This window comes from Gouania willdenowi, assembly GCF_900634775.1.
Source record: "Gouania willdenowi chromosome 24 unlocalized genomic scaffold, fGouWil2.1 scaffold_320_arrow_ctg1, whole genome shotgun sequence".
Taxonomy (NCBI): domain Eukaryota; kingdom Metazoa; phylum Chordata; class Actinopteri; order Blenniiformes; family Gobiesocidae; genus Gouania; species Gouania willdenowi.
In genome coordinates this window covers 4,611,158-4,631,125 of record NW_021144848.1, presented here as the reverse complement: position 1 = coordinate 4,631,125, position 19,968 = coordinate 4,611,158, and the positions used below count along the sequence as shown (strand labels likewise).

Genomic DNA, 19,968 nt, shown 5'->3' with positions numbered 1-19,968 from the left:
ATGTCATAAAGTCCTCACAGCTGAGGGCTAGAGGAATCATGGGCTCAATAGAGCTCTGACTTTGTGTTAGCCTGGCTACAGTGCTGAAAAGGTACCTCGGATTATTTTTATTTTCTTCAATTAGTGAGGAGTAGTATGTAGATGGACTATGTCGTAAGGCTGTCATGTATTTACTATGGCTTTCTTGCCAGAGTATTCGTGACTCCTCTGTTTTATTGGAGCGCCACATTCTCTCTAATTTACGGGTTGTTTGTTTGAGTGTGTGAGTTTCAGAGCTAAACCACGGAGCTTTCCTCTGACGTTTAATAGTTTTTTCCCTCAATGGGGCAATTGAGTCCAAGGTGGATTTTAGTAGACTAGCAGAGCTATCGACAAGCAGATCCAGTTGAGAGGGGTTATAATTAATATCATAGTTATTTATTGGATGGTGCACTGAGTTTAAGGCAGCAGGAATGGCCTCTTTAAATTTAGCCACAGCACTGTTGGACAGATTTCTACTCCTAACTATTTTATTGCACAGTGCGAGATCCTCTAGGATAATGTTAAAAGATATTAAAAAGTGATCTGATAGCAGAGGATTTTCAGGGTAGACTTTTAGTTCATTAATATCAAGGCCATATGTTAGAACAAGATCAAGAGTATGATTTAAACGATGAGTAGCTTCATTAATAGTTTGAAAAAAGCCAACTGAGTCTATTAGGGACATAAAGGCTGAGCTCAGGCTATCACTATCTTTGTCCACATGGATATTAAAATCTCCTACTATCAGTATTTTATCAGAACTGAGGACTAAGTTTGATATAAACTCAGAGAATTCTGATAGAAATTCAGAATAAGGGCCTGGAGGACGGTAAATTATCACAAATAAGACTGGCTGGCAGGTTTTTGATTTGATATGAGATAAATTTAGAACCAGGCTTTCAAAGGAAGTGTAACTGGCCTTTGGTTTAGGATAGATTAGGAGAGAGGAATGATAAATAGCTGCTACACCACCTCCACGGCCTATGTCTCGTGGCATATGAGTATTTAAATGACTGGGAGGAGTGGCTTCATTTAAACTAACATATTCATCTTGATACAGCCATGTTTCAGTTAAACAGAATAAATCAAAGTTATTTTCTGAGATAAGGTCATTTACTAGTAGAGATTTGGATCTCAGTGATCTAATATTTAATAGAGCACATCTAATGCTTTTATGTTTTGGTGTTTCTAGATTTGAGATTTTAATTTTTTTCAGATTTTTATAATTGATAGCTCTTTTATTTGATTTTATGTTAAAATCATTGTGAAATATGGGTCGGGGGACAGACACCGTCTCTATAAAATAATATTCATCACCATCACAACAGTTGTCATGGCGATGAACACAGCTATCCTGATAGCAATGGGAGGGAAACTGTCCTAAGGCAAGCGCAGAGGGGCGTGGAGGACTCCCCCTCTGTAACATGGTCTCATTCATGAGATGTCATAACAGTGACTGTGCCATGTTTTCTGATAGTAGAGATGCTCCCTCCAAAGTAGGATGGATTCCATCTCTTCCTATCAGGTTCGGTTTTCCCCAGAAGGATCTCCAATTATCAATGTATATTAAAAGTACAACATAAATATTTACACAAAGACTTCCTAACAGACATGATCACAAACACTAACCCTGTATTAACATCATTAATCTTATTTACATCCTCTAAATGATTAAACTACACATTTACATTGAGCTACACACATCCAGCTCCCCTGTTCCTAGTCTCTACTTGGTCTCTTCCACCTGGAACTATAAAAGGTTTTTACCTGAACACCTCAGGAAAGAGGACGAGAACATGTACAGGTAAGCTTTGTTCAATCACATGTAAAATACCAGAACATATTTCATTGTTTTATCTTTCATGTCACTGTTAAGTTATTTATCAATGAACTGAAATGTATTTTCTGTGTTTATCACTAGATGAATCCTGTGGCCTGAACCATGTGCTTCACTATTTGACCAATAAATTAATTAAACCAATACAACAAAAAAATGTCTCTTAATTTCATGAAGCACTGCAGTTTGTCACAGTATTACAATCGACTCTTTTTAAATGACAATGTTATAGCTCAGGTTATATACTTTATCAGTGTAGGGGAACAAAGGGTAATTAATATTCAAAAATATTAATGATTGTGGCCCTAGGTGCCATTTAGAATATACAGTAGTTTTTATGTGTTCTAGATCACTTTATTTTTAGTTCCCTGTTTTTGTAGTGGGTTCCAATAGAGGCTTAATAAATGTTTAAATGTCAATAAAAACACAGCGTTTACAATATGTACATGTTTATTTTACAGGCTATTAACATTAATTACAAGCATGATGATGATAAATAGTCTTCACAGATATTCACACTTATTTTGACTCATTAGTATCTACAATATGCACATTTATACACTGATTCTTGGATGTTTTAGATGTTTGTGTAAATTTAGGACTTTTCTAACGCTCTGAGGAGGAGGAAGAAGGAAAAATGGAAAGTTAAAGAAATGAATTTAATAAAACTTTACCAAAATTAAAATGATGGACTATTAATCTAGGGTTTTTCATTTGGTTTTCAGCCATTGGTCACCAGTGTTGACTGTGTGTCAGCCTTAGACTTCAACGGTTCTACGGCACGTGGTGGACGTTACAGAGGGAAGCAGGTCCAGCTTCACCAGGTGGAGGAGTTCTTTCCGTCTGAGTTGACCCGTATGCGATACCGATTCAGGGCTTTTCACGTGCTGCAACATCTGGGAGGAGACATTTTGCTCCAAAAATGAACCTTTCGATCAAAGCACTAGCGTTCGGGTCAAAGTTACTTTTGTAGCTATAAAAATGGCTCCAAAATGAAAGAAAAGCTCTTGTTATTTCAAAAATAGTGATCAAATAAAAGTTGGTCATTGTGGAAATGACTTTAAGCCACTTTGTGACCAGGGAGGAAGATGACATCATTTCTCAAAATACTGCATAACTACAAAAACTGAAACTTCTGATTGCACTGAAGATAAAGGCAAAGAGGAGAAGGAACAAGAAGCACAGGACAGGATAAGAGAGGACTTTTAGAAACACGTCATGCTGTGATTTGATTGGTTAAACACACATTTGAGGTATAGTTTTGATTGGTTCGCAGAAGGAAGGGGAAGTCTTAACTCTACTGTAAAAAGACAAAATGATGGGGTTATGTCCACATGTGCTTTCTAACAAAGAGACATAAAACTAGTGTGTGTGTGTGTCACATGTTAGGGCCAAAATGGAGGATGGTGTGTGTGTGTGTGTGTGTGTTACAGAGTTTTCTTAATTCTCTTCAATAAAACTTCTGTAAACATTATAATTATATCAACCACATTGTGTTAATTCACCCTTCAAAAAAATTATCCCAATGTTTACTTTGAATGTGTCTGAATTGATAAATAAACTTGTCCACTTTAATCAAAAAACAAAAGCAGAAAGACTTGATCAATAATTATGAAATATGAATAGTTATAAACATTTCCCTTAAAAGATGAATAAATTAGTGATGAAGCCTTTGTCAGAAAAAAACACACAATGTTTATTTTTCTGTAGAAAATGTTTAAAGTCGAGGTCACATGTGTTTAAATCACATCTGCCTTTAAACCATTGGATGATGTTTTAAGTTTTATTGTTTGTTTCTTCATTTTTAATCTTCATGTTGAAGAAGATTTATGAGGTGTAAATATAGGGGGAGTCTGTAGGGTCTGTAGAGTCTGTAGTGTCTGTAGTGTCTGTAGGGTCTGTAGAGTCTGTAGTGTCTGTAGTGTCTGTAGTGTCTGTAGAGTCTGTAGTGTCTGTAGTGTCTGTAGAGTCTGTAGGGTCTGTAGTGTCTGTAGTGTCTGTAGTGTCTGTAGAGTCTGTAGGGTCTGTAGAGTCTGTAGTGTCTGTAGTGTCTGTAGTGTCTGTAGGGTCTGTAGAGTCTGTAGGGTCTGTAGTGTCTGTAGTGTCTGTAGTGTCTGTAGAGTCTGTAGGGTCTGTAGAGTCTGTAGTGTCTGTAGTGTCTGTAGAGTCTGTAGTGTCTGTAGTGTCTGTAGAGTCTGTAGTGTCTGTAGAGTCTGTAGGGTCTGTAGAGTCTGTAGTGTCTGTAGAGTCTGTAGGGTCTGTAGAGTCTGTAGTGTCTGTAGGGTCTGTAGGGTCTGTAGTGTCTGTAGGGTCTGTAGAGTCTGTAGGGTCTGTAGTGTCTGTAGTGTCTGTAGTGTCTGTAGTGTCTGTAGGGTCTGTAGGGTCTGTAGAGTCTGTAGGGTCTGTAGAGTCTGTAGTGTCTGTAGTGTCTGTAGGGTCTGTAGGGTCTGTAGTGTCTGTAGGGTCTGTAGTGTCTGTAGTGTCTGTAGGGTCTGTAGGGTCTGTAGTGTCTGTAGGGTCTGTAGAGTCTGTAGGGTCTGTAGTGTCTGTAGTGTCTGTAGTGTCTGTAGAGTCTGTAGGGTCTGTAGGGTCTGTAGTGTCTGTAGGGTCTGTAGGGTCTGTAGTGTCTGTAGGGTCTGTAGAGTCTGTAGGGTCTGTAGTGTCTGTAGTGTCTGTAGTGTCTGTAGAGTCTGTAGGGTCTGTAGAGTCTGTAGTGTCTGTAGAGTCTGTAGAGTCTGTAGTGTCTGTAGAGTCTGTAGGGTCTGTAGAGTCTGTAGTGTCTGTAGAGTCTGTAGGGTCTGTAGAGTCTGTAGTGTCTGTAGTGTCTGTAGTGTCTGTAGGGTCTGTAAGGTCTGTAGTGTCTGTAGTGTCTGTAGTGTCTGTAGTGTCTGTAGGGTCTGTAGGGTCTGTAGAGTCTGTAGTGTCTGTAGAGTCTGTAGGGTCTGTAGTGTCTGTAGTGTCTGTAGTGTCTGTAGAGTCTGTAGGGTCTGTAGAGTCTGTAGTGTCTGTAGTGTCTGTAGTGTCTGTAGAGTCTGTAGGGTCTGTAGAGTCTGTAGTGTCTGTAGTGTCTGTAGTGTCTGTAGGGTCTGTAAGGTCTGTAGTGTCTGTAGTGTCTGTAGTGTCTGTAGGGTCTGTAGGGTCTGTAGAGTCTGTAGTGTCTGTAGAGTCTGTAGGGTCTGTAGGGTCTGTAGAGTCTGTAGAGTCTGTAGGGTCTGTAGAGTCTGTAGTGTCTGTAGAGTCTGTAGAGTCTGTAGGGTCTGTAGGGTCTGTATGGTCTGTAGAGTCTGTAGGGTCTGTAGTGTCTATAGGGTCTGTAGTGTCTGTAGAGTCTATAGGGTCTGTAGTGTCTGTAGAGTCTGTAGGGTCTGTAGTGTCTGTAGTGTCTATAGGGTCTGTAGTGTCTGTAGAGTCTGTAGGGTCTGTAGGGTCTATAGTGTCTGTAGGGTCTGTAGGGTGTGTAGGGTGTGTAGTGTCTGTAGAGTCTGTAGGGTCTGTAGTGTCTATAGGGTCTGTAGTGTCTGTAGTGTCTATAGGGTCTGTAGTGTCTGTAGAGTCTATAGGGTCTGTAGAGTCTATAGGGTCTGTAGTGTCTGTAGAGTCTGTAGGGTCTGTAGGGTCTATAGTGTCTGTAGGGTCTGTAGGGTGTGTAGGGTGTGTAGGGTGTGTAGTGTCTGTAGAGTCTGTAGGGTCTGTAGTGTCTATAGGGTCTGTAGTGTCTGTAGTGTCTATAGGGTCTGTAGTGTCTGTAGAGTCTATAGGGTCTGTAGAGTCTATAGGGTCTGTAGTGTCTGTAGAGTCTGTAGGGTCTGTAGAGTCTGTAGGGTCTGTAGTGTCTGTAGTGTCTATAGGGTCTGTAGTGTCTGTAGAGTCTGTAGGGTCTGTAGGGTCTATAGTGTCTGTAGGGTCTGTAGGGTGTGTAGGGTGTGTAGTGTCTGTAGAGTCTGTAGGGTCTGTAGTGTCTATAGGGTCTGTAGTGTCTGTAGTGTCTATAGGGTCTGTAGTGTCTGTAGAGTCTATAGGGTCTGTAGAGTCTATAGGGTCTGTAGTGTCTGTAGAGTCTGTAGGGTCTGTAGAGTCTGTAGTGTCTGTAGGGTCTGTAGAGTCTGTAGGGTCTGTAGGGTCTGTAGTGTCTGTAGGGTCTGTAGGGTCTGTAGTGTCTGTAGTGTCTGTAGAGTCTGTAGAGTCTGTAGTGTCTGTAGGGTCTGTATGGTCTGTAGAGTCTGTAGGGTCTGTAGTGTCTATAGGGTCTGTAGTGTCTGTAGAGTCTATAGGGTCTGTAGAGTCTATAGGGTCTGTAGTGTCTGTAGAGTCTGTAGGGTCTGTAGAGTCTGTAGGGTCTGTAGGGTCTGTAGTGTCTGTAGGGTCTGTAGTGTCTGTAGTGTCTATAGGGTCTGTAGTGTCTGTAGTGTCTATAGGGTCTGTAGTGTCTGTAGAGTCTATAGGGTCTGTAGAGTCTATAGGGTCTGTAGTGTCTGTAGAGTCTGTAGGGTCTGTAGAGTCTGTAGGGTCTGTAGTGTCTGTAGTGTCTATAGGGTCTGTAGTGTCTGTAGAGTCTGTAGGGTCTGTAGGGTCTATAGTGTCTGTAGGGTCTGTAGGGTGTGTAGGGTGTGTAGTGTCTGTAGAGTCTGTAGGGTCTGTAGTGTCTATAGGGTCTGTAGTGTCTGTAGTGTCTATAGGGTCTGTAGTGTCTGTAGAGTCTATAGGGTCTGTAGAGTCTATAGGGTCTGTAGTGTCTGTAGAGTCTGTAGGGTCTGTAGAGTCTGTAGTGTCTGTAGGGTCTGTAGAGTCTGTAGGGTCTGTAGGGTCTGTAGTGTCTGTAGGGTCTGTAGTGTCTGTAGTGTCTGTAGAGTCTGTAGAGTCTGTAGTGTCTGTAGGGTCTGTATGGTCTGTAGAGTCTGTAGGGTCTGTAGTGTCTATAGGGTCTGTAGTGTCTGTAGAGTCTATAGGGTCTGTAGAGTCTATAGGGTCTGTAGTGTCTGTAGAGTCTGTAGGGTCTGTAGAGTCTGTAGTGTCTGTAGGGTCTGTAGAGTCTGTAGGGTCTGTAGGGTCTGTAGTGTCTGTAGGGTCTGTAGTGTCTGTAGAGTCTGTAGGGTCTGTAGAGTCTGTAGTGTCTGTAGGGTCTGTAGAGTCTGTAGGGTCTGTAGAGTCTATAGGGTCTGTAGGGTCTGTAGTGTCTGTAGGGTCTGTAGTGTCTGTAGTGTCTGTTGCAGAATGATGATTTTGAGTAAAGATAAAAGCCTTGGTTTTCTGCTCCTTTTTAAAACGTCTGTTTTTGAGTCATTAAGTGATTTTACTTACAGCTTCCTTAAACTTCATCATTACAGATAAACTGTCACCTCTAACATCTCTGACTCCGCCCCATACATTTCCTCCATAAACACTTTGGTAGGAACACCAAACACTACTTCCTGCTGGAAGTTTCTGCTCCACTCTTGCGATGCTTGTATCTTCTTCCTTCCAAACCTTTCCACCTTCAGAGCTTTGAACATCTGCTCACAACTTACACACCTCACTAGTAGTGAATCATTCCTCAGTATTTGGGCTGTTGTGACCTCTCCAATAGCTTCCTTTATCACGTGTTAGCTGTCTAGGACTAGCGTCTCTAAATAAACTTCCCTCTAATAACTTAAAGAAAACTTTGAAGTCGTCACACTTGATCATTTGATCCTGTTTTATTTCACTTTCTGTTCCGTCAGAAGAAACAAACTCCCTAAACTTCTCTTTGGAGCGATAAACCCAGATTCATTTTCTGCGTGCTGCTCCTCCTCGGACTCCATGTCCATCTGCTCCTCGGGTAAATGTGGACGTATAGTTACACTACGCAACAGAAGATATGAAATTAACAGCATGTACTGTCAACAACAAACCCAGAGTCACTTAATGATGACGTAACGCCATACGTGTCGTAAGTTAACGTGATGACGTGTTTGTTGGTGGGAACCGAGTTGAGCTGGTGATCACGACCGCTCAACCGTGCCGGGGGGGGGGGGGGGGGGGGGGGGGTTCCTGCTGTGAGAGTACACCTTAAAGGACCCTAAGCAGCTTAGATTTAACAATATCACAACTCTCAGCATATTCCAAGTTTATTTAAATCTTAAAAACAAAACAAAAAAGCGTTGCTCTTAAAACTCCTTATCTTATTATAGATATTATTATATATTTGATATTATTTTATATATTTTTACAAAGTTTTATTCTGCAGTATTTGATTAGTTTTATTTTACATGGAGCATGTTTTAAATCAATATTTCAGAATCACCCAATAAGTCCCTTTGTTTTCTGGAGTTATTTGTTGTGCTTTGTTTCACCCTGTGAACCTTAGTGCAGTTGTTTTTCTTATGGTAGGAGTGTGTGTGTGATCTCCATTGGTTCATCAGTGTGTCTTCTTCCATCCCTCCATCTCTTTTCTGATGTCACTAAACTCCTGAAAACTGCCACTCAGGCCATTTCAGGTCCCAGTTCTCACAACTTTATACTTTTAGTTTTTCTTTCCAAAGGAGGGTCTAAAGACTGAGGATGACATTTATTATCCATTAGCTTAAGTCCAGCAAACATTGGTACAAACTTTATTCATCGATTTATCATGTTCATGTTCCACAGAATTAAACCAGAGAAATCACACACTTATTTTACCCTTTATAACAGTACAGTATGTACACCTCTATGTACATCAACCTTCAAACACAGCTCCTCCCACTATATGAATAATGTAATAAAAGTATAATGGATTAATTACTAGCACTACATCCTTACACAAAGGGCAACATTTAAAAAATGTACATCAAAATTTGGAGTATTAACCTGCCATTTTGGGCCAAAACTAAACTTTCCTGCGAGGGAGACCTACTGTATGTACTGTATGTTCCTCTATTTGTATTAAACATAGCCTAATACAGTTTAAAGTGTTGCACCGCCTGCACTTTTCAAATGAAAAAGTTCTGCATGTTTAAGATGTAAATTAGGTCTGGCTAATTTGGAACAAATGCTCTGAAATAAAGAATCATTAAAAAGTTTCTGGTCAAGTTTTTTTGAGGTTATTTCTCGTGTGAACGGAAAAAAACCCTCGCTCTGTGTTCTTGGTTTGTGTTTTCGATTCCCTCTGCCGCCCTGGACTGACCACGCCCCGGAAAACAATAAATATTAGAATTATGCACCTGAGCTCCGCCTCCGTCCCTGCATTTGGGTCTGCACCTACACCTGCACATGACAATGTTCTCTGTGCTGCAGCTGGAGAAGCTGAGATGTAGCAGAGAAAACTATCCTGAGAAATTTTGGGTGATCTGGTCTCTTTATTTTGACTGTTAAAAATCTGAGTCTATACTGAAGATAATGTCTACACGATTAAAGGAGTTACATTTATTTACTTTAATTTAATTGTTGTTTTCCTCATTTATTTATTATTATTGTTATTAAACAAACTCAAAAGCAAGCAGAATGCTACTTTTGAGCTTCTACGCGAGATGGAATCTCAGACAAGTTGACAGTGGGAGTTAATGGCCACCATATTGGCAGTGGCGGCTGCTGGTCTTTCATGCAGGAGAAGCTCATTTTCTGCCTACTTCAGAAAATGTATCTGTTTATTTAAATGTGAATTCTAGTAGAATTCACATTTTGTTGTCAACAACTATTTGTAGATTATCACACACACGCGCGTAGCTGCTGCGCGCTGGAGTGTGTGTGTTTGGTCAACAGTCTCCACAAACACCAAAAACAGACACTAGGTTTGTCAGAAGTTGATTCGCTATGAGAGGATCAGCAAAGTCTCCGTGTCAACACAGAACAACGGACTGAAATATTTGAAAAACCCGCCTGTGTGCTTACAACGTCATACTCTCTGATTGGCTCATTTCGCTGTCAATCAAAATTGAATTAGCCTGAGACAGATCATCCAATCATCATCCATTATTCCAGCGTCCGGAACAGACAGATCCAGCCCACTGCTCCATAGACCTCCTGTGAAGCCCGGCGTCCGATGGGCGGGACTAAGTGCGTCATAACCGAGCATTTATCCAATGAGCGTCTAGTTTGACTGCAGTGGATCAACCACTAAATCCTCTCCCATTGAAGTCAATTGAAGCTTAACTTCACCACTGTTTATTAACACTGTGACGCTGCGGTAATGAATGAAGAACGTCACGCTGTCACTGTCAGTTTCCTGTTATAAGAAGCTGATTCTGAACTAAACATACATGTGTTCTGTCATATATTTAGTCAATGAAATGTACACACAACACTACATTATTGACCACTGATTTTAGGGGAAGCTGAGGTTCCCTTGTAGTCTTAAAGCATCCGCCACTGCATATTGGATATATTGAGACCCAGAGAACTCAAGGCTGACAGAAATTGTGCTTAGCCTGGCCAAAAACTACAACACATTACAGCTTAGATATTGATGAGGGACCTCCGCCAGGGTGTTTCTAGTCATCTCTATGAAAAAATGCAAATGACGAGTTTTCTCGTCAATGGCAGTGAGTTAATTGATTGATTAACCTGGTTCACCCACTAACTAATCTGATTTACTTACTAACTAGTACAAACTAACCAGTCCTACATACAGTTCATGTTCCTCTGACATTAAACATCAGTTTTCAGGTAATCAGGTGATATTTTTAATAATAAATATTTAAATAATAATTGACTAATTAAACTAAACTTTAACTATGACTAAGAGTTAAAGTGAGAAACAAAGGTGGAGGTGTAACAGTTTATTGAGTTGACCAGGTTTTATCAAACAGCCATTGATGATGTTAAACATGCAGATAATCAATAATAATTCACTTATTTACCGTTAGACGTTAATATCACAATAACAACATGTTAGCACTGCTTCAGGTTAATTAGAGGAGAGGGAGCACTTCCTAATGGGTGGGGCCTGTTTACTTGGGGGTGGGATCATGCACGCGGCCAATCATCAGAACGCTGCTGCTGCTCTGCTGATAGACGATGAAAACAAAAGGTCGGTTAAAAGTCAGCCGAGGAGGAGGAGTGGAGAACTCTGAGGATACGCCCCCTGAGGTGATGTCATCACTGGAATCATCCACTAACAGAACAGATTTTTGAAAAACCTGAAAATAAAGATGGAATTAATTAAAAGTTTATTATTATTAATAAATAATCCAATAATTAGATCAAGTTTGATCACTGATTGATGACTTTTAACTACTTCCTTTTACCTCTGTAAGTTTGGGGCTTTTGTCTTCGCCCATGTTGAGGATGTCACCATTGTCCTGAAACACCTGAGTGATGTCGAGGGTCTGCAGGAAGTCCTTCAGTCTGTAGGAGACCTCCAACCGGAAGTGCGGGAGCTGGACCTCCAACCGCCTGGAACACACATCACATGACACTGAGTCACATGATACTGAGTCACATGACACTGAGTTACCTGACTCACGTCTTCTTCAGCTGTCTGATCCATCCTTTGATCTTTTCGGCTGTCAGTTCTGATTCGATAGATCCAACGTCCACGCCCTCATCAGGAAGTACAGCCAACATGGCCGTCCCGTCTGCCATTGGCAGCTTCAGTACCCCAGCCTTCACTGCCGCGTCGTACGCCAGAAAATACTTATCAGCCCTGAGCATCATGGGAACCATGACGGTGTGGTAACTGTCCACATAGAAACGCTCGTCCTGAGTGAAGGACGCGTTAAATGGTGGAGAAAAATGAGCTGAAACACAAAGAGTTCTCCTCAGTGAACCAGATGATGGATGAAAGGAAGAAACAAATGAATGTAAACACACACTGTACACACACACAAAACAGTCTTAGGGTTCTCTAACACTGGAGGGAGGCGTAACTTAGTAAAGTTAGGGTTCTCTAACACTGGAGGGAGGCGTACCTTAGTAGGATTAGGGTTCTCTAACACTGGAGGGAGGCGTAACTTAGTAAAGTTAGGGTTCTCTAACACTGGAGGGAGGCGTAACTTAGTAAAGTTAGGGTTCTCTAACACTGGAGGGAGGCGTACCTTAGTAGGATTAGGGTTCTCTAACACTGGAGGGAGGCGTAACTTAGTAAAGTTAGGGTTCTCTAACACTGAAGGGAGGCGTACCTTAGTAGGGTTAGGGTTCTCTCACCATGGAGGGAGGCGTAACTTAGTAACGTTAGGGTTCTCTAACACTGGAGGGAGGCATACCTTGGTAAAGTTAGGGTTCTCTCACCCTGGAGGGAGGTGGACCGAGTTAGGGTTCTTAGACCCTGGAAGGAGGCGTACCTGGGTAGACTTAGGGTTCTCTAACACGGGAGGGAAGCGTACCTTGGTAGGAGGCCACTGAGGCCAGGAGGAGCTCGGTCTGAGGCTGCAGATCTCTCAGCAGCTCCTTCACTCTCTCTCCGCTCTGTTCGGCCGCCCAGCGGTTGATGGCGTCCATGGCTTCGTCAGGTTGTGTGTACGGCAGCGACTGAATTTTACCCCCAAACTTCTCCTGAACCAGAAGGAGGAAGGACGAAGACGTCTGAAACCCCTGTGGAGGGAGGAGGGACCAACCCTGCTGCAGATTCAAGCCCTCTGTCAGCACCAAGTTCCTCAGAGTCTGAAACAGATCTGTGAGCCACAGGTGAGAGTCACGCCCCAGGGGGGGTAGGTGGGGGGGAGGCGGTGCTCTGACCTACCTGGGATGGTTGAAGGACTGAGTCCACTCAGACTCAGACTTTGGATCAGCTGGTTCTGAGTGGGCCCATCGGTGGCGCTGAGGAGAGCTAACAGTCCTGCGGTGAGCGTGAACGGAGCGAGGAGCATGTTGTCATCAGAACGCTTAGCAACGCTTCGATACAGACCAGCACCAAACTCTGACATCCTGCTGTTCAGGTCTGTGACAGACGGGTCCAAGGTCTGGGCCGACACCATCAGGACCAGGACCAGGATCAGGGGCGCAGTCATACAGGAAGTCATTTCTGCTGAGAGTCAAACACTATCAAACCACTGCCACACACAGCAGGAGGCAAAGCTTTTATACTCGCTCAGATCTGATCTACTTCATAACTTGGTACCAACCAGGTTGCTGAAGTTTAAAATGATGAATAATTAAAATCCATAATTTAGACCAAAAGGTGCTCCGGCCTCTACTGAGACATATAACAGCAACCACTGTAAAAATTGAACTTTTTAATGCACAATCCCTCACAAACAAAGCCAGCCTTATTCATGATCACATTCTAGATAAAGAGATTGACATCATGTGTCTCAGTGAGACCTGGCATCGACCAGAGGTCTACTCAGCTTTGAATGAAGCCTGTCCCCCTGGCTAGATCTATTATGAGAAAGCACGCAGCACTGGTCGTGGTGGTGGTCTGGCCATTTTACACCATGGCAAACTGGAACTGACCCCTCTCCCCCTGCCAAAATTCTCCTCATTCAAGTGCCTTGCCACAAAGTGCAAACCACCCATGACAATACTGGTTATTTACCGACCTCTAAACTAAACCCAGGCTTTATCCCTGAGTTACATGACCTCCTTACCACGCTCTTCTCAACATCCACCAACGTGGTTACTCTTGGAGACCTGAACATTCATGTGGACACTCCCTCCTGTCACCCTGGATCCGACTTACTACAACTGCTGGGCAGTGTCAACTTAATACAACATGTGGACGTCCCTACACACTCCAGGGGGCACACCCTTGACCTAGTCATTACTGACTCTGCCGCCCCATTACCAACCTCCTGGTGTGTCGGACCATGGGGATGCATTCGCACCCCCCCTTATTCAAAATTCAAGCGCCAAATATGCTTCAGGAACATCAAGAACATCAATCAGGATGCATTGGCCTTGGACCTCCAACCCTCCGACCCTCTCAACAGCCAGTAACTCAGTAGGTTTCTACAACACAACCCTGAGTGGCCTACTGAATGCCCATTCCCCTGTGAAGACCAGGACGGTAACGTTTTCATGCTCTGCCCCCTGGTTCACCAGTAAGTTGAGGGAAATGAAGGTAGCCGGTCATGCCCTGGAGCGGCGTCTCTTTGCATCAGGATTCACCGTGCACAGAGTAGCCTACAGAGAACACCAAAAGGCCTACTCCAAAGCCCTTAAGGACGCACAATCCCGTTTCTATTTCAACCTATCAGTAACAGCCCTGGCAATTCCAAACAGCTCTTCTCAACTATACACAACCTCCTAAAACCGCAAACACAGGCTTGCGGAGAGACTACAGAGAAGCAGTACAATGACTTCATGTCTTATTTCAGAGCTAAGGTTGATGGCATTTCGCACTCCTCCTTGACTCTCCTACTTCCCCTGCTCCAGCTGTCGTTCTACAGTCCTCCAGCCTCTCAGCGGTTTTTGTCACCACACAGCAACAAGTTGAGCGCATCATCGGAAGGATGAAGAGCTCAACCTGTGCCCTGGATCCCTTCCCCACAACCCTGGTGAAGGCTAACATCTATGCCATTGCCCCCCTCAACACCAGTGCCATAAACCTCTCCTTGCAGACTGGCTTTGTTCCGTCAGCTCTCAAAACTGCCATCATCACTCCCCTCCTGAAGAAACCCACTCTGGACCCAGAAGCCCTCAGTAGCTACAGGCCCATCTCCAACCTCCCGTTCCTCTCCAAGGAGCTGGAGAAGGTAGTTGCTGCACAGCTCTAAACCCATCTCAAAGACAGCAACATCTTTGAGAAATTCCAGTCTGGGTTTCGGTCAGCTCACAGCACAAGACAGCCCTAGTAAAGGTCACCGACGACCTGCTAATGGCAGCGGATGTTGGATGTCCATCTCTTCTTGTCCTCCTTGATCTATCAGTAGCATTTGACACAGTAGATCATGTCATCCTCCTGGATCATTTGCAACCCACCGTTGGTCTTCGCGGCATGGCCCTGAGCTGGTTCCAGTCCTATTTGGCAGGTCGAACTGAGTATGTCGCCCTTGGTGGCGCTAAATCCTCTACCCAGCCGGCCACCTGTGGTGTCCCCCAGGGATCTGTCCTTGGCCCACTTTTATTCACTTTATACATGCTCCCCCTTGGCCATGTAATCAGCAGGCATGGTATGTCATTCCATTGCTATGCCGATGACACGCAGCTCTACATCAGAGTGGAGCCGTCACCCCCACACTGACAGCCTGTCTGGAGGAGACTAAGGCTTGAATGAATCTCAACTTCCTACAACTCAATAGTTCCAAAACCGAAGCCATGCTGGTCGGCACTCCACATCAGGTTCAAACATCCCCCATAACTTCTATCCCCTTTGCTGGTCAGGATATTCCACTCTACAGCAGTCACCAACTTGGGTGTGAGAATGGATTCTCACATGACGTTTGACACACACATCAAGCATCTGCAAAAACTCCTTCTACCACCTGAGGAACCTCGCGAAACTCCGCCCCCCACACTTTCTATGACTGACGCTGAAAAATTGGTACACGCCTTTGTCTCCTTCAGGCTAGACTATTGTAATGCTCTCCTCATCGGAATCCCTAGCAAGAGCATTTGCAAGCTTCAATACATCCAAAACAGCGCTGCTCGGAACCTGATGGGGGTGCGCAAATATGATCATATCACCCCCATCCTGAAATCACTGCACTGGCTCCCTCTGGAACAAAGGATTGAAGATAAGATCTCCCTCCTCACCCACCAGTGTGTACACGGAAATGCCCCAACCTACTTAAAGGAACTTCTCATCCCCCAGACCTCCTCACGCACCCTCCGTTCCGGCAAAGCTCTCCTCCTGAAGATCCCCAGAACCAAGCTGTGCAGCATGGGTGACCGAGCCTTCTGCTCAACTGCTCCCAGACTGTGGAATGTTCTCCGTGACCATCTGAGAGCTCCACAGACTGTGGATTCTTTTAAACGCAGCCTAAAGACACACCTTTTTACAAAAGCCTTTCCGTAGCCTTTTTTTAATGCCTCATTGTTTTTGGTTTTAAACTGTTTCACTAGTTATGTTATCTTATGCTTTCCTTGTAGCACTTTAAGGATCATCTATCAATCAGTTTATCAAGAGATCTGATTGGTCAGGAGGCGGGGCTTGAGGACTTGCTAACGTCTAAGCCAGAGAAAAACCTGGGAGAGTATTTGATCAAAGTGTTCTCAGTAGAACCAGGTTTATGGTTTAAACCTGCTACAGCTAAGCCGTCTCTGACCACGCCCCCTTTTACCATTTCATCAAACTCTTCTCAGCTCAGCCAATCAGCTGACAGTGTTTAGATTAATTACACGTTCTCATAAGACCCACTAGATCGATCACAGATTTAATGATTAGAGAGTGACGGAGCATGTGCTGCAGCTTTTATGATGAATGAGAAGCCAATAGGAACCAATGCTGAGACCAACAGGAAGTGACATCATCTGTTACTGAGCAGTGAAAATAAATAAATGTGTTTAGTTAATTTATCATAGAAAACAACTGAACATGTGTGTTTGATAAGTTTTTTTAACACCTGTCAGGAGCAGGTTTGGCTGGTCAGCATTAGTTGCCATAGTGATTAAGCTCCAGTGAGGTTTGTAGTCCAGAGGGTGTTTGATCAAACCCAGTTCAGGGTTAAATCCAGGTTTAATCTGAGAGTCTGGCTTTGTTAAGCCTGGTTCTAACTAGAACAGTGGTTTCATCAATGAGAAAACACCTTGGTTACCATAGTAACACAGTCCGTGTGTCAAACCTGCTCCTGACCAGGTTTAATCTGCTGAGTCACTCTTAATAAACCACGTCATCATTAATAAAGAAGTCATTTAGTGATGATTTAAAACACTCAATAAATATCTATAAAAGACTTATGTTATACTTTATTTTATAAATACTACTTTAATACGGTATTTTAAAAATAAATTAAACATAATATGATGATAAATGTTTTAATATGATTTTAAATCCATACAAATGATGATATAATCATTATTCCATGTTTAATGTGTAGCGTATTATTAATGATATCACAGTGTGTTTAAACCATCAGTAATAATATATAATATATACGTGTGTATCATCACCTCTGTTTACCACACGTATAAATGTGTTTATTTATTGATCAGAGATTAATAATGAGAAAGCTGTGGATATACAGAGAGGGAGGGGCTTCAGGGACAGGGCGGAGCACTAACTGGGGGTTTCCACTGGATACATCTCCACTGCGCGACGGCACCGATTAGGTTTTTCACCGCTGTCCACCGTCCGGTAGTTCACACCGGTTGCCTTTTGAGTGCACCACGGTGTGCTCCGGTTGAACGACTGTGACGTCACGAGACACACGAGACAGAGCAGTTCTCACGATATTATATAATCGCGTGAGAACGCAGTTAAATGTATGTGTTATAAACACAACAATAAACAGATAAACAGGTCAGTGTTCCTAACGAAGGAGAACAAGAAGGTTGGACTCTGGTTTTATCATTTTTTATCAACAGAGATAAAACTGTAAAACCAGTAAAATATGAACTAAATCAAAGTTGCTACAGTTTACAGTGAGTTACAGTATGAGAGGAAACAATATAGTGAATGTGATTTTGTTTTTACACACTATAACATTTTGGTGATGTAGTTACTTGAAATATAATCTGAAGTGTTTTATCCTGAAAAGTAACCTGATATTTTATTGCGGACTACGTGTTTAATTTCCTGTTTAGCTTCATTTTCTCTGTGCTGATTGATGCATCGTGCTCCACCAGAAATAGAAGTCGTGTGTGTATCTGGTGGAGGCACCGGACTACCACATCTATGAAGGAGCAGACACGCACCACAGCAGACCTGGTGGAAATGAACACATAGACTAAAGTGTTAACCTATCAGCTATGGTGGCGTAACGCGGTGGAGCCCCATCCACTGGAAACTGGGGGTCAGGCTCCCAATGACAAAGATACACTATCACTTTAAGAGATGTGCACACAGCGCACAGCTCACCTGCAGCGTCTACAGTGTTGGATGTGACATCCAACAACATCCAACAGCACCACTGCTGCTCCTGCTGTTCATTTAGTGCTGAGGTCATCAAACTATTGATCAAACACTCATTAGTCTCATTAATTACATATTATTTAATAATGAGTTACATCATCTCTTTTATTAAACACTGACAGGTGTTAAAACACTTATCGAACGATCAGTCTGTGATCACATGATCAGTGTGTGATCACATGATCAGTTGTTTTCTATGATAAATTAACTAAATAACACATTATTTAACTCTTTATTACTTTTAAAATGTTTAAACCACAGTTTGTCTTTTTTTTTAACGTGTCCATCATTTATTGTCACTGCTCAGTAACACTTCTTTCCTGAGTCTGGAAGAGAACGACGTGTGTCAGAGGCTCTCCAGGAGTTCATACTCCGTCTGATAACACGACCTTGAGATTAACAGCTGCATCTGAAGAGAGTCTAAGAAAACCTGAGTCTGAGAAAACTTGGGCCCAGATCATGACTGGAAGAAAAAAACCACCAGATCCACCAGAACCTGATCCGTGATGATCAGGTAAAGACATTAAAACTCTAATAAAGTCAACAAATGAAGAACTATTAAAAATTCAAACATGGTTAGATGTAAATAAACTAGCCCTAAACGTCAGTAAAACAAAATTCATCAAATTCAGAAAGAGAAAAATAACAGGAGAAATAAGACTGAAACTAAACATGGAAATAATAGAAGAAGTAAAAGAATATAGGGTACTAGGAGTGTGGATGGACGACAAGCTGACCTGGAAAAAACATATACAAATAGTTAAAAACAAAGTTGCTAAAAGCAGTTACATCCTATGGAAGCTTCAACAAATCCTACAAACCAAATCACTTAAAACAATCTATTCTTCACTCATAGCATCGCACTTAAATTACTGCTCCGAAATATGGGGAAATAACTACAAAACGTATCTTGAACCACTATTTAAACTAAAAAAAAAGCTATAAGAATTTTACATAAAGTACCACACAACACACACACAAACGAATTATTTGAAAAGGCAAAATACCTAAAACTGCAAGAAATAATACACTATAACACACAAATACACGCATTTAGGACTGCATCTAAAAAACTACCACATCAAATACAAAAACGTTTCACATACAATCAAAATCCCTATGAATTCAGACATAATAATGTGTTTAGACCAAACAGGGTTAAATCTAACGTTAGCAAACATAGTACTGTGTATAGAGCCATGAACCTCTGGAATAGCTTTGACAGAGACACAACAATCTGTAAATCTGACAAGATTTAAAGAGAAGACATTTCTACACACATACAAGATCAACACAGCGACGACATGGAACTCATCAACTGGTCACTGAGAAAACAACGAGAGTGAAGAAGATGAGAATGTTTGACCAGGAAAGAAACGAGCTTTGATGTAAAATTATCTGTGTTCAAAGCAGGAGATGGATTTAGAAAAGCAAACTGATTTTATCCGTCGCTCTTTCCAACATGAAAAGACAAAAAAAACTAAAAAAAACAAAGATGTGATTTTGCTCTGAATGTCAAAGTGAATTTCTGTGATTGCAACCATGTCGGAAATGAACTGAATAAATGATGTCACTTCCTGTTGGTCTCTTGGCTTCTCATTCATTATAAAAGCTGCAGCACATGCTCCGTCACTCTCTAATCATTGAATCTGTGATCGATCTAGTGGGTCTGATGAGAAGGTGTAATTAATCTAAACACTGTCAGCTGATTGGCTGAGCTGAGAAGAGTTTGATGAAATGGTAAAAGGAGGCGTGGCCACAGACGGCTTAGCTGTAGCAGGTTTAAACCATAAACCTGGTTCTACTGAGAACACTGATCAAATCCCTCCAACACACACTGATTACATCGCGGAAATGAGCGCGATAAGAGCTAATCTAGATTAGCTACATACCCCCTAATGTTTAATGCTAACATGGTTAGCTAACCATCCTTTAATTAATCAACCACTTCCTATGGCTAATGACGTCATCCCTATCAGCTCCATCTGCCGTGGTCATGGTAACAGCGCTCTGACGTCACAGAGGATGACGCAGTGTTTCTCAACATATTTATAAGTAAACAAACATATTTGTTTATCTCACCGTCTCCGCTGCAACCTGCACGCGCTGCGCGAGCCCGAGCTTCTCCGGAAACACCCGTGACACAGGAAGTGAGTAGTGGCCTCTTCAAAATAAAAGTACTAACATAATATAATGTGTGATACAATTTATGTTTCTATTATAACAATAT

The 19,968-nt window shown here is 42.3% G+C and overlaps 1 protein-coding gene across 2 annotated transcripts; it reads right to left on the bottom strand.

Annotated features, from left to right (window-relative positions):
• Positions 1 to 10,551: 10,551 nt before the first annotated feature.
• On the bottom strand, positions 10,552 to 19,911 carry LOC114458240 (protein Z-dependent protease inhibitor-like). Of its 2 annotated transcripts, none has more exons than XM_028440596.1 (6): positions 19,821 to 19,911; positions 12,468 to 12,749; positions 12,112 to 12,399; positions 11,253 to 11,526; positions 11,035 to 11,182; positions 10,552 to 10,926 (listed from the first exon to the last, which is right to left on the bottom strand). In XM_028440596.1, exons 2-6 carry the CDS (start codon positions 12,745 to 12,747, stop codon positions 10,738 to 10,740), a joined length of 1,179 nt encoding a protein of 392 aa, XP_028296397.1. In that variant the 5' UTR covers positions 12,748 to 12,749; positions 19,821 to 19,911; the 3' UTR covers positions 10,552 to 10,737. The 2 variants fall into 2 exon arrangements, with proteins under 2 accessions (XP_028296397.1, XP_028296398.1); XM_028440597.1 differs by having other exon boundaries at positions 12,468 to 12,752; positions 19,821 to 19,876.
• Between the last annotated feature and the right edge of the window lie 57 nt (positions 19,912 to 19,968).